Below are 15,578 nucleotides of genomic sequence, written 5' to 3'. Positions count from 1 at the left end.
TGACAAAATAAAGTGTGGTGCTAAGAATAGTTAAAATATTTTTGGTAACCTAATTGCATATAAAAATTACAATTAGGTCTGATCACATAGTTTAAACTACCTATCACATCAATATAAAGGGGATACAATGGGTCAATAAATTTCATTTCAAAATATTCAGCGAATAAAACTCCCTAGTTTTAACATTCTGCTAATGGTCAATGAATTCAATGGTGTTACTATTGCTAGTACTAAGCAACTAAGTACTGCAAATAAAATATGTACCCATCCATAATTGTTGGTGGCTTTTGTTGCATAAAATCATTTGCATCATATTCTTGTGTTCCCCTGTTCTTCTTTGGCAGGCCTCCCATAGAACCTACAATATAGCAGAATATAAAATTACATTTTTGTTGCTCTTTTAATTTTCTGTATTTTATGCTTTCAGCATTAAACATATCATTCTTACAAATGTGATATTTACTAATAAGTAAGCATATGTGAGCTACAAAGCCTCAATTCACCAAAGTATTAAGGAAACATAAATTAATTGTATGCTATACAGATCTTTCAGTAAATGCCTAGTTATAAGTATTATACCTATAATTAGTAGTATTTATGCACAATAATCTTTTTAAAGTAACACATTTACCCCAAAGCAACATACATAATAGATAATATTACCTTCTCAAGAGGAAATTTCATATATATAACAAAACATTTGAATCTATGCTTTCATTCCTACTTCTCATTGTAGTGATGGATAAACACATTAAATTCTCAAAATCTCCAGCAAACATTTTTTAAAGTTTGGAAAGCTTATGGGGAGTGAACTTTGTAATTAGGCCCATCCCATTTAAGGTTTTCATATGTACACTACATTTCAAAAACCTAGAAGAGGGTCTTTTATTTGGTTTTAATACAAAAGTTCTTTAAATAACCTTCCTGGAGGAAGGATGAAATTGTCTGCAACTGGGGGGATAACATTGCAGTGCTTAAGTTTTTCACCTGATAGTAACACATTGTTCCTGCTTCAGCAACAGCTTTATGCTGATCGCCCCAAAACCAAAAAAGCCAAATTTAGCAACAAACAACAAAACGCAAACACCATATTTTAACTTTCTAAAAAAAGGGGAGAATGTGAATTAAAAGAACAGAACAGCAACTACAGTGGCAGCTGTAAACATGGGACAGGCAATTTGTACCCCACTACACTACAATTCTCAGAAATGTAGAAAAATATAGCACTGTCTCACTTTCCTGGACAGATTCAATGGTTGCAGGAGATTGGCATATGAAAAGCTCTCACTATTGGCTATTGTATCCCTGATGACAATAGTTAAACAGTTGAGCAGGACATTTTGGGTTACTTAATGTTTGCCAGCATGAAGATGCACATAAATATGCAAAAACTGATAAATGTCCAAAGCACATCACAAACTCAACATAGCAGTGCTGGCAAATATTTTCAGTCCTGCACCAGATCTAGTTCCATATTGCTGGATCAGCCAGGTCTATCTTTTACAGTCTTGGAGAGCTTAAATATATATGGGGCCACTTGTGTGGTTGACGTGGTTGACAGAGGGGAGTTGATTCCCCAATAAAGATGCAGGCAGAAATTTAAGATTTGCTGAGGTTCTCACCCCTTTCTAATCTGTCTGAGACAAAAATAAATATATTTGATTTGTTAAAAACATGCTGCATATTTGATTTATAATTTAAAACCTTTAATTTTGCTCTAGATTATTGCATAGTTTCCAACATTACTACATACTGGAGTGTGAGTGATTTGAAAATATTTGCATGCAACCTGGGCTGTTTTACAGCATTAAAAGTGGTGGTTAATCAAGAAGTTTTTATTTATCTAACAGTGACTCACAGCTGCAGCCCCATTGTTCATGTTCCAGCAATTTTCCATTATTTTTGATAGTATAGGTGATACCTGCCAGCCTATGTTCTCTCCCACTGCTTACCCTGATGTGGATTCTTTATAAAAATTCACAAAATTATGTGAAATCTGTGTTCATACCTGTGTTCCCTGAACAGGCATAGTAACATTTGTAGATAGAGACAAATTGTTTTCACGTACCATTGCATCTTGAGCCGCTAAACCTGGGTCTGGATAGCCTTCCTCTCTTACACCCTGTAATAAAAGAACTCATTATTTTCATGATAAACCTAAATACAGAGATAGCATTGCATTATTCATCTAACACCATATTACTTACAAGGATAGTTAGAAACAAAAACAGTGCCAAAATAACAGAGCTGTCACTCGTTTTTACACTTCTATCCTTAAAACATGCCAGGGGGCGGTGATAAACAGGGTATATATTTTACATGGCAAGGCAATGGGGTTCTGCTATACAGTAATGGTATAGAAGAAATAAAAAAAGAAACATACAAAAATATATTTATTTTATGAAAAAGGGCCTGTGACATGTGTTCACATTTGTTGTGCATTTAGCTCCCTAAATCCGCAACATCATACAGGGACATTTTCTTGCTTCCCACTACTCCGTTGGGTTTATGCAACTAAGGAAGAAAACCCTGTATAACTTCCAAACTGACATCAAGCAGCTCACACAGGTCTAAAAACTCCTTCTTTTGATGTATTTATGATATGTAGATAAGTGCATCTTGTTGTTTGTTTATACATTTGTTAAACTAAACAGTCAGTGTATAATACCTGCGCCAGATTTAATAAAGTATCTCTAAAATGTCCTGAGGTTTCAGAGTACAGGTCTTGGTCTAGATTGAATCCATATTCTAGAAAACAAATGTTTGCATGGTCACAAATATATTTTAGGAAATGCATGCATACTGTGTAACAACATATTCAAAGCAGTTAATTAACTATCAACTAGTAACAATGAAGAATAGTCAAAGATATCCCACATACATATCTTCAGAAACAGGTGCAGAATGAAGCAATTACTTTTTATATATTTCTACTGAATACATCCTATAATAGTGAATAGAAGTGATAAGTAGAACTTTCCTTTATTAAATAAGACTTAAGAAGCATTGAAGTTACCCTTGCTGAATTCCTATTTAGAAAATGTTAATTTCCAGACTGACATGCTGACCCACTGCTCTCAATATTTACAGTCACTGACTTGACTATTATTAGTAAGTCCCTCACTGCTTTCCAACAGGTAAAGTGATACCCCTTACACTATTTTTCCCTGTACACTGTAGTAAAATGAGCTCTCACACTTTTTCCCCCATAGTACAGTGAGTCCCCCAAACTAGCTAGTTCAGTCTCTTCCACTGACACTTTTCCACTATAGTAAAGCTAAATATATGACCTTGCCTGTAGTCAAATTAATGCCCAACCTACGGCCCGCGGGCCACATCCAGCCCGTGGAGCTGTCAGACCTGGCTCTCTTCTCTTTCCCTCTCTACTCTCTGTGCTCGTTGTCTTGCGGGGGATGGGGCCATCGCATATCCTATGCTTCTCTTTGAGACTGCGCTGCCAGGAGAGGGAGCTGCTCCCCGCTCACCTTGTACTGTGGGATAATTGTGCAACAGCAGCATTAGAGCTGTGTCTGGGTTTATCTGTCACTATCCCCATGTATAAATCCTTATATCTCCTTCACTGATTGTCATAGAAACGTTAAATTTTCAGGGTACACAGGGGACCCTAAGAGCTACTAAATCAAATTTAAGCCCTCTACAGGTAACAAGTTACCAGATACAGGGTCGCAAGCATAAAATCCTAACAACAATCAGGGATATTTTCATAATAAGTGGGGCTTTTTCAAGACCAGGGTCCCCAAATTAAGTCTGGATGTTGGGGACCACCTGGGGGCCACTCTCATGGCAATGAACATTAGGGTACTGCCAATTGTCTGTGCGCTGTGGTGCCCCTTAAAGTTCACAAAACTTCAAAGCTGCATTCAGGTTGGCAGTAAGGTTGCAATGTGGTTACCCCTACCTCGTGCCATGGAACTCTGGCTCAGGGGAGACGCTCAGTACCATTTACTGCCATCTGGAGTCAAATCTGCAGTCGCTGCAGTGCGAGGGACTGAGCGGCTGGTGAGCTGCCTGTTACACATAGCTGGACATATTCTATGAACCCCAATTTCTTTGGAACCAAGGGATGTTGGCAAGTGGAAATGTGCCAGTAGGAAACTCTTTTTGTCCTCCCCCCTTCCCCATTAAAATGTTATAACCATCATATCATGCTACCCTGTCACACATAGTTATCTTCTTACTCTCTATGAATCCCAAAATCACCTAAATTTTCATCACCCCGGCGCCAACACAAGATACAAAAAGCTATACTTGTCATACTGTGCTACCCTGTCACAGCTGGCCACTTACCTTCTGTGAACCCCAATATCTCTTTACCAGTAGAGGAAGGGAAATGTAGGATAAGAGGAGAATTCTTGTGGCTACCCCCCCCCCCCCACTAAAACTGTATCACTCTTACCATACCATGGTGCCCTGTAACATATAAATGTCCACTTATGTTCTTTGTATCCCAATTTCTCCTGAAAAGGGAGCTGTAAGTATAATAAAATGTATGATCATTGGGGGACTCTTGTGGCTAACTCCCCCTTAAATGTTATTGCTGCAGCACCATCACATCACAGAAAAACTATACCTATCATACCATGCTACACTGTCACACGTAGCTGGCCACTTACTTTCTGTGAACCCTAATTTCTCAGGAACGGGGAAATGTAGGACCCTGAAGATGATCTAAGAAGTATCCATTGCAGAGATTCTTAATTTGTTATTACTTTTATTTGGTGCATGTATGTTACGGTAACAAGAAACATTTCAATTAAAATTTAATTTTAAATAAAAATTCTGGATTTAAATAAAAACTCTAGATTTATTAATACATCTTTAATATCTTCTTGCATTGTAGCCCACAAGTTTTATCCTAATGTTAACAGTGGCCCCGGATAAAAAAACGTTGGGCACCACTGCCTTACACTATGTTCCCTGCAAGAAAATTAGTCCCTCACAACGCTTTTTCCTATGGTGCAGATTGTCCCCTAAGCTTTTGCTGTAGCATAGTAATTCTCCTGCTTCCACTGGAAATACATTTTAAAAAATATCTCATTCTTTTATAGCATCACCTGTCCCCACAAGCTAGCTTTCTCCTAAAATTAATTTCTCTTTTTATATATTTTGTGTGAGGAACACTGCAGAATTTTTCTCATCATCAAGTGTGTGTTCTTTCTTATGTTGTGATTTCAATCTTGTCACTTGTGCTAGTATGACATATCTCAGGCTGTCCTTGTCTAACAGCAACATATTGTAAATATGCACCCCAAAACTAGGTTGCAGGGGTGGGGGGCACAATGTCCAACATAAACTGTTGCAAAATGGCTTCTGGAGTTGTAAACTTCATGGTTGTAAACTCCTTTCTACAGGCAACCAGCAGTTGAAGTAGTAGACAGTGAATAAAAGAAAGCTTGGCAGAACCTCAGCCTGCAGCTTCTGATAAATCTCCCGTTTAGAATCCTGTTGAAAGCAATACTCCCTTGTGTGACATATAAGAGGTTTTCATAAATGTTTTGTTTTATTTTATAACTTATTAAACATTCTTTTTCTATAACATCAATAATAATAAGGTTGTTTAGGCACATTTAAAGAATACTCACGCATTAAATATGATTCCTTCAACTGAAATATATCTGATGTTGTTCTTGAAGCCAAAATATCAATGAGGCAGTTTTCATCTGTTCCAGCTCCCTGTAAACATGTAGATAATTAGATAAAAAGTGCAATCTGTTCTAGTGTAACCTAAAAAAATTGTTTTTAGAGTAAAATTTCAGAAAGAGCAGAATTTTAGAAAGCCAACCCATTTACTCTCTAAATACTCTCTCTAAAAAGTTATACTAACTCTCTAAAAAGTTCAAATGAGAGGCTGACAAATACGCAGTTGGCTCTTCTGGGTGCTTTTTTATCTAAAGTATGTTCTATGTTCCTGGGTGTGATGAGGAGGAGGTATTGACTATTCATGAGCATTTCTTGAATGCTCTAGTAACCGGTTGCAATTCTCCTGTATCCTGGGTCATCTGCCTGTCCTTCAGTAAATTTGCATAAGCTTTCCATCAGCTTCCAACTGCTTGCTAATGTAGTTGGAAAGTGTTTCCATTCAAATCTATAGAAGAGGTCGGCAGCAGATCATTGGCCAATGAAGATAGCCAAGGAAACAACCCAGAAAAAGACTGTAAAAATGTCTGTATTGTGTTCCGCTATTTAGTTCCATTTATATGTATATAAATTGCATTCCATTGGACTGGATATAAACTTTTCTTTCATTTTTCTTCCTCCCGTCCTGCTTCAGCATTGTTGTTCCTGGTCAGTCTTCCAGGTTTGAAATCCTCAGCCATTTTCATCGGCCAGGTAAGGATGGCATAGCTCCCCGTGTCGCTTACTGTACACAAAACAAAATGTACTCATAGCCAGAAGGATCTCTGACAAAACAGTCTTGTTAGTCTTCACTGCCATAAAAAAAACAAAAAACTTTTTTTTAGAAGGCTCTCTATAAATAAAGAAACCTGAAGATGGCTTCTCTATACAGACCAGAAGAGGCTGTATTCTGGAAATGTAAGTGTTCAGATTTGCAATAATAACTACGCAACAGGTTTTATTAAACATGATTTATATAGCGCCAACATATGACGCAGTGCTGGACATCTAATAGGGGTTGCAAATGACAGACAGATACAGACAGTGACACAGGAGGAAAGGACCCTGCCCAGAAGAGCTTACAATCTAGGAGGGTTAGAAAAGCCAAACAGTTTTTATCAAAAAGGTGAATCCTAAAGATGGCACAAGACACCAATATTTGTATGTGCCTAGCTCATGGTAAATACTTAATCCAGCTTAGGTGTACTGGTGTTGCTTAGCCTTTTTATACTAGTTATCAAACATTTTTTTAATATATAAACTAATAACCAAAAGAACATCAAAAGTTACCTTCATAGCATGCCAGAGTTCATGAGCATCATAAGCTGGAGGAGCATACATTAATCCTACCATGACCTCCTTAAAGTGTCCATCAAGATTTTCTCTCAAGTCATTAAGTAGATCCTTAAAGAAATCATAGATTAATTATCAACACGTTTTATAATTTCACATTACTATTGTTAAATTCAGACATGCATTCTATTGTACTATATTATATTGTATTGTCCATTAGTACACATATTTGGCATAATTAATTTTAAACTGTGTTCAGACTGGCAGGTACTGCTTCCTTGCACTCCTGGAACACATTCCTGGGTGAGGCACTGCATGCATCTCATGTGCAGCTGCCCATTAGGAATGAATGGGGGTTCAGTATTGCCTGCACGGTGCCAGCTGCCAGGACTCAAAACACTGTTCTCACTGCCAGTCTGAAGATAGTCTAGAATTTTATTAAGCAAGCTGATGAAATATAGAGAATGAAATTACTCATTAAACAGGCCTCACCTTTTTTTATGCTTTCGCAATTTATTCCTAAAATTTTGGACCCTCTATTTTTTATGTATTCTTTTTATTTTTTATTTTTGGTCAGAGGTTGTGGTGAGATTAGTCTGGTTTTCCCATACTTTCTATCCCTGTAACACCAGAACTATAATATAGGCTATAAACATCAACAGGACAGAAAGGTAACAGGAACGAAACAATAGAAACAAAACTTGATGGTTGTCCTCCCCTGCAGGAGTATACACGGAGATAAAACACAGCCAAGCACTCCTATGGTGGGAACAGATGTAGGTTCCAGTATCAACTTCTTTTGAAGATCTTGACGCTCAGACATATGGTTTTCCAAAGGTGCTAGGTAGGTAGACTCCGTGTCAAGCATTGTGATTATGAGTCTGAACAAAAATCAGAGGACTTAATATATATATATATATATATATATATATATATATATATATATATTATGTTACTCAGCATCTGTCACTACCTCCAAGTCTCACTTTGAATGGCAAAGAATGCCCACTGAGGGCCAGCAGCCCAACCTATACTGTTAGTACTAGTTTAGGGCACAGAGGCCCCTAGCCCCCCAGTTTAATTCTACCCTTCTGATTTACTTTATTATTTAGCATTATTTTGTGTTGACACTTGTGTGGCAGTCTCTGGCATGGGAAACCCCCACATAGATCTGTAAAGATTTCAGATAAGTTCAATATTAAAAAAGCATATGCCAAATGATATTTAATAGCCTTTCAAATGAGAGGATAAAATGTCCTCATTTTATATTGGACAAAATGTCAAAAAACCTTGCAGAACTTCTTATTCCATGTTAGTAAGTGAATTCTTATGAGTCTGGTAAACTTTGTAAACTTGTAAAGAAACCTTGTAAACTTTCTGTCTGAATAAACAGCACTCTACCTTAGTAGTAGCACTCATATAGATACTTTTTTTAAACATATCAAAAATATTTAGACATTTCATACTCTTCCAAATAAACTCCCAAAGGCTTCTGCAATCATAATTCGTTGTGCACTAGATCGCTGGGTAATTATATCAATCAAGATATCCTTGTCACAACCTGGATAGAAAGAAGTCATAAAAACATTTATTAGATATGGCAGCTTTAACACTTCTAGATACCTTTAGTACTAAGAAAAATTATTCACTCTAAATAACAGATATCTTGAATGTTTGCAAAAATGTCCTATTGGCTCTTTGGGGGTGAAGTCCTTTTCTGACTGGACTAGAAAATTGTGAAAGAGGAATGTGATAGGTAGAGTCTGGGGATCATAGATGCCATTGCTATAGCTGACCTGCAGTGCCTTGAAATTCTGCTTCCAAAGGACCAGTACATCGTATTTATGGAAGTAAAGAAATAATTGATGGCATTAGGAGGGGTTTGTAGTTGTGTGTGGGGGAGGGGGGGTAGAGGGGTACAGGGCCAGTTGGGAAATTTCAGTTTTTGCCTCATAAAATATTTATTTTATCTTTTAATAAAATATATATTATTTAGGAACTAGATTACCAGTACTAGCTGTAGCTAGGCTATCCAATGCATGGTGATACTACTAAATTCGTCCAGGACATCTATGCATCATGATCCCTGATCACATAAGGTGTCAATAACTTTAGGCTGTTAAGATTGGAGATGCTCAAGAGATGGTTTATCTCTATAGAGAATAAAGCTGCAGTCCTAGCCAGCAAAGAAAGACTATTGCTTTAATGAATGTAAGCAAAGCTGGGACCATCACATTATGGTATGTCTACATATAGATTAGGGAAGTCATGGGTCACCATGACAGTGGAACAAAGAATTTTTTAGAGAGTTTTCCTTTAATTATTTGGACAAGATATTATGCGTATGGCATAATCATTCAATCATTTGATGTTCACTTGCAGAAAAAAAAATCATTAGTAACCAAGACATAATAATGGGAAGAAAGAACTGATTTGTTGTTATGATTTTTTTTGCATGCCACTAATTTTGTGTTGTGTTGTTTTAATGTGTAATACATTGCTAAATATTATTTATTGCTCTGTCCAAGTATTATAAATACTTGGGAAATTCTGCCCTCCAATCCATGTATATACATCATAACAATTTGAATGAATGAATACTAACCAAAACCTTGAAGAGCTCCGCCAAGCATCTGTGCATCCACAATAGGATCGAAGTTTGGATTTGGGAATATTGTTCCCTGGACCTGCTGAAATATATTTATAGATAGCAGAAAAAGTAAACTGTATTGGCATATGTGACTCATATACAGAACAAATATATTATTTTGACAAACCATTTCATATTCACTATATACTTTAAAGAAAAGGTCAATTGTAGTGTAGAAAAGATGGTAAAAAGAACCTTGAAGTACAATAAAAACATTTTAAATTGATGTATTTATTAGAAGAAATGTGAAACATTTCCTAAACCAGTCATTTCCTCTACTATTGACACTTCTGCAAATAGAACAAATCGTCATACAGTAACAATAAAAGAATGAAAGCTTCCAGCAGTCATTGCAAATGTACCATAAATATGTGATAAGCAACATCCCAATTATCCTCAATCATACAGATTTTCTTAAAATGACGTTATGCATTTTTCGTGAGGTTACATAAATGAGAAAACATTTATATTTGAACATTTCAAAATAATGTCATGCTAAAGATTTTTTCCCTTTTGCAGAGGCCATTTCCTCCATAGTCTTGATGCTTGGTATTAAAAATCATCAGAACATCTAAATAATGAGATAAGAATGTTTGCTGATATTACCATGAATGTCTTATTTAGGCAAATCATGTTATGGTGTGTTTGTGTGTTCTGTACTCTACATATGCTCCTGCATTGTCACCGTAATATTATGGTAGGAATTTCTGCTGACCACACCATCACACATTGTACTGGCTTGGCTCACCACTGTTAATATTGGCATTAAAAAAATTGCAATGATTTTCTTTACACACTGGGGTTAATTAACTGGGGTAATTAGTTGAAAGCATAGAGATTGTTCCCTATTCTCAGGAACAAAATGTCAGGGTTTAGATGCACTCAGCTTAGAGCCTCACTGCCTCAGCTTAACAGTGATTTAAATGATTGTCTGTACATTCCTGTAGTCTTAGTTTTCATATAGGTACTCATATCTTCATTTGAAATAGGACATAGCTTATCACAAAGTGAACTTTTCTTTAGTGACCAATCCCTTTATGTAAGTAATGAACTTATCTTACTTTGTGCTACAATGTGACTATTAGTCACTTAATTAAAAAGCATAGCGACATGAAAAACTTGTACAGGGATCTAGAAACTGTAAATTAGCTAATACAATTCACTTATTCCCTGTAACCTCTTGTGTGTTTTGACACAATTTTAAATAAATGGGGAGGGGTTAAAAGAACTGTCAGGGTTTTATTATCCTGAAGACTCCAGTCACTGGGACTGAAACATTCAAAATAATCAGAACAGCAATAGAAAGGAATTTATTCTGTTTCAATCAGTTTTTATTAAAATCTGTCTAGTAAAATAGGAGTCTGGTTCATTTGTTAGATCAAGAATGAGAGCAGAATGACACATTAAGACATCATAGCTAGACCTTTAGACAAGATAGTTGATTATGTGGGCTTGGGTATGGTCTATTAGAAGATAAACTTGTGGTTTTGAACAGTTGTCTAGTGCGTGGTTGTGTGGTTCCCCAGATCTTTAGTGGCTGGGTCACAAGTTACAGTTATGTGTGGCAAAACACCTTTAGGGAATCATGCACTTGTAGTAGACCACTAAGCAACAAGGGGACCTACGTTGCAGACCAACGACAGTCTATTTCTGTGTGCGTTTAGAAGGAAAAGAAAGAAAGAAAAACCTTGTAGAGGAAAGGTGTCTATGGAAAGCGGGCTAGAAGTAGTGTACAGAAATGACCATGACTTTAATATCTTTTGTTGTAGGCCTTTTGATTGTCTCCATGGTCTATTCAGTGAGAAAATCAAGGTTTAAGCTATTTCAGTAATGTTGTTTATTTCAAGGGTAATATTTTCTCAAAAAACCTTGCCACTTATGATGGCTGAAAGTTTTTTGTACACTAGGAATGAGTGCATTCTCGGTTTTACTTTTGAGATTGTAGGTGAGCCAGATCACCATGCTCTAGCCAAGATAAATTGCGCCGCTGTAAAGATGATTTAAAGATAGTTTAAAAACTAAATTATACATTTGTAAAGCTTTCTAATCTCTTATTTAGAAGTGCTTTAAGTTGATTGTTTAGGAATGGCATTATCTAGCAGGTGTCTGGCACATTAGGTACAAAAGTTTCTGTGCCAAAAGTATTCTGCCACTGTTGTACATAGAGGTGAGGGCGGGGTATTCTGTAGATACCAGCCAAAGAGACATTTTTCAATGTTAACATTTACTCCAGTGACAACTAGTGGGGATCTACCTTACCTTATGAGGGATATTCTCATTTTTATTGAGCGATGAGCAATAATATAGCTAAGAAAAATGGTGCTTTGCCTTTTGATGGCAATGTACATTAGTAGAACAATTAAAAACACACAGCACGTATGTTATCTGGTACATCAAGTGCATTTTTGAAAACTTAAACTGTAAACTTTAAAGTGTAAACCAGAAAGTGGATGGGATTTGTAAAATGATCTGTTTTCAAATGATGATATATGACAAACTATCAAAGACCAATTGCACTGCATCTTTAGGTCCTGAAAATTATTTCAATTAATAAGATGGGCAAAGTTTGACCAAACGGGGCAAAAAAACAGAGAAGAAAAGAGAATACCATGGACCACCATCAATTTAGATCGGAAGAATGAAAACCACAATAAAATTGCAAAATGTAAAATTGCTATATAAAGCACACCGCTGTTTAATCCTTGCTGTAATATACGCCGCACATATAATGTTTTCTAAAATAGTTTGTTGAAAATTTCCAGTGGATTTTTATTCACTTTATGTCCTGGTGACAAAGGTCAGGACAAATAAAGAGAATATATCTCCATCTGGGACACAGATAGCAAAAAAAAAAAAAAAAAAAAGGCCCTTTGGTAAGCGTGCATTTACACTATTGCACATTAAAAATGGTGACAAGAGTTCATACTCCGCACCACTCTATCCAAACATTTTGGTCCTAAACAAACTTAGTTTGTTTTTTACTTTTCTTTTTTACTTGTTTAATATTTATGCAGTCATTTCAATCCAGTCAACAAAAGAAACTCCCCACATTATAATTACCATGTTTTCATTCAACATTAGAGTGAATTTTGTATTTTACTGTAAGGGTAATCCAGGCACGGGCACATATTTTACACATATTTCTTAATGAACCTGTGTATTTGGTTGCCTATTTGTGGCAAGTTAAAGGTTTCTGGATATACATTATATGTGGTATGCTTAAGAAACAGTTAAAAACCATATCAGAGAGCTAAGAGTGGTATAGAGTAATTTCCATGATGCCTTTTATTTGTTATTTATTAATGTATGTATAATTCTTTTCAGGGAATCTAATAAGTTTCTTGAAATTCATATATTTTTTAAAATATTTTTTGCATTTTATGTTTACATGTATTTTGCAATCTGGCTTCTTTTTATTTTTTTATGTAAAATATTCTACAGAAATCTTTTTTTGTGTAACAGGTATCTTAGTTTATAATTTAAAACGTATGAATTATGTTCATAAATTGTTAATATATATCTGGGCAGCACGGTGGCTCAGAAGTTAGCACTCTGGATATTGCAGCACTGGGTTTCCTCTGGGTACTCCAGTTTCCTCCCACATTCCAAAAACAAGCAGTTAGGTTATTTGGCTTCCCCCTCCAAAAAAATGACCTTAGACTGTATTAAAGAGGTAGGGACATTAGATTGTGAGCTCCTTTGAGGGACTGCTAGTGACATGACTATGGACGTTGTAAAGCGCTGCGTAATTTGTCGGCACTATATAAATATTGTGTAAAAATAATAATAATATCCCTTATTATTCTTTTTAGTTATAAGGGTATTTGTATGATCTGTGAAAAGGAAGGAAAAACAGAGTTTTAACTTTTAGCTCCTGCAGTTGTAGAAAGTAGGGTAGATATTAGATAGATCACTGCATTTTTTTATGTATGGCTTTCATATTATTTAGGATTCACCCACAGATCGCATATTATTCATTCATTAATATATCAGTATTACAAATATTAGAAAATAAGCAAACTTACATATTCTCCCCCAAACATTGTAGCGTAGTTTTTCTCTCAAAGCACCGTGGTGAACTTGTATTCAAAAAGGCTGAAAATCAGATAGACACGTAAAAACCTGCGTTGAGAATACAAAACTCCACCCAATCTGATAATGAAAGTCACACACTAATCATATTCAGTTTGCCTAAAACAAAGAAAAGCACTCCTTGGTACCAGGCTTGTGTGCTAAACCATCAGTCATGTATCAAGTAACAAATTCATTTTGTAATACAAATAAACCTAATCTTTGCCTTACCTGTAACTGATATGGGGACAACCAATCAGCTCTAAGTCTTTGAAAAAAGACAATAGTTAATCATTAATTTTGTAATACATTATATTGTCACTATGCATTAAGATTATTTTTTTCAGTGTAAGATGTAGTGACAAACATTGGCAAATATGATAATAATGTATATTTCCAGAGCGAAATAAAACATTGCTTCCTGATTTGGAAAGTAGAATAAGTTTTAAATTTCTGTTAGGACATTCACAGGTTTTACCAGGTTATGCTTTACATAAATGAAATACAGTTCACTTGTAACAGGATGTTTTCCAGGTTTTATTCAAAACATTCATTGGGTATCTTCTACTGTGCTTCACACTTGATCATATTGATTTTGTCACTCATAAACCTAATAATTGATAGACATCAGTAAATTAAGTCAAATACTGCCCAGCTATTACACTGTTACATGAAACTAAATCAGACCTAAACTCTTTAAACAAAAAGTCACCAGTAGGTGGTACTAATTGTCAAAAAATAAATCCCCGGCTAGCTTTTTGTTGTAGGGGGCATGTGCCGTGTAGTATAGCTCATGTCATCACTACAGGGTGCCTGCACATGGGTAAATACGAGGGGGTGCTGGCTTTGTCCAGAAAGAAGAGAACAAGAGTTAGGAAATAACAAATTTTTTCCACATATTCCCCCTGAGACTGACGCTTTTGGTACAGCGTAGTTTCAGCTTTTCTAGACCGTTCAAATAGAAGTCCTTTGGTTGGGCCACAAACCAGCTCTTAGCAGCATCTTTGACGTCAGAAATGTCCTTAAAAAGTTGCCCCTTCTAGTGTTTCTTCAAACTTGGGAAAGGATATTAGTCCGAAGGGGCCAGGTCAGGTGAGTAGGGAGGATGCTGGAACAGTTGGAAACCCAGGGTGTTCAATTTGGCAGCCAAAACATTGGATGTGTGCACAGGTGCATTGTCCTGCAAAAAAAGGATCCCTTTGGTCAAATTTCCAATTGGTTTCGTCTTAATTGCCTCCTTCAGCTGGTCCAGGAGGTTGGGATAATACTGTCCGGTGATACTAGAGCCCTGAGGTAGGTAGTCCACCAACAAAATACCATCTTTGTCCCAGAAAACGGACGCCATGACTTTTTTGTCTGATTTCTGGGTTCAGAATTTTTTCGGCTGCAGGGACCCACTGTGGCACCATTCCTTTTACTGTTTTTTGGTTTCAAGATCATGGATGTGGAGCCAGGTTTCATCCTCAGTCACTAACCTAGCCAAAAAGTCCTATGCAGCTTCAAAATGGGCCAAAATGGCTTTGGATGCTTCAACTCGTTCCTTCTTCTAATCACTGTTCAAACATTTCCGGCACCCACTTCCCTGAAAGCTTGTGCATGTCTAGGATAGTGGTGATAACAAACCCAACACGCTCCCGTGAGATGTCGAGTATCTGGGCTATCTTTTTTGTGGATATTCGCCGGTCCTCAATAATCAGCTCATGGACCGCATCGCAGGTTGCCGGGTCAGTTGAGGTTGGGGGGTGCCCACTGCGGGGCTCATCTTCAACGGTGAAATGAGCAGTCTTGAAACAAGATATCCAGGTTTTGACAGTGCTGTAGGAGGGTCACTTCTCCCCCAGTGTTTGTGACATCTCAGTGTGAATGTCCTTAGCTGACTTTCCCTGGAGAAACAAAAACTTCATGACAGCCCGTAACTCCAACAACG

At 36.6% G+C, this 15,578-nt stretch overlaps 1 protein-coding gene across 2 annotated transcripts in view; it reads right to left on the bottom strand.

Moving 5' to 3' along the window:
- Positions 1–13,721, bottom strand: part of ANXA10 (annexin A10) — a 29,011-nt gene extending 15,290 nt beyond the window's left edge. The window contains exons 1-8 of one of the 2 annotated variants that reach the window (XM_072407121.1): positions 13,606–13,721; positions 9,536–9,617; positions 8,397–8,491; positions 6,928–7,041; positions 5,604–5,694; positions 2,669–2,748; positions 2,069–2,122; positions 265–358 (exon numbers count right to left, since the gene is read on the bottom strand). In XM_072407121.1, the coding sequence (XP_072263222.1) occupies positions 265–358; positions 2,069–2,122; positions 2,669–2,748; positions 5,604–5,694; positions 6,928–7,041; positions 8,397–8,491; positions 9,536–9,617; positions 13,606–13,623 (628 nt within the window). In that variant the 5' untranslated portion in view covers positions 13,624–13,721. Of the gene's footprint in view, positions 1–264; positions 359–2,068; positions 2,123–2,668; positions 2,749–5,603; positions 5,695–6,927; positions 7,042–8,396; positions 8,492–9,535; positions 9,621–13,605 lie in introns of both variants that reach the window. The other variant, XM_072407120.1, reaches the window with a different exon arrangement.
- Between the last annotated feature and the right edge of the window lie 1,857 nt (positions 13,722–15,578).

Source organism: Pyxicephalus adspersus, chromosome 3 (genome assembly GCF_032062135.1).
Source record: "Pyxicephalus adspersus chromosome 3, UCB_Pads_2.0, whole genome shotgun sequence".
NCBI lineage: Eukaryota > Metazoa > Chordata > Amphibia > Anura > Pyxicephalidae > Pyxicephalus > Pyxicephalus adspersus.
This window is presented reverse-complemented; position numbering and strand designations above follow the sequence as displayed.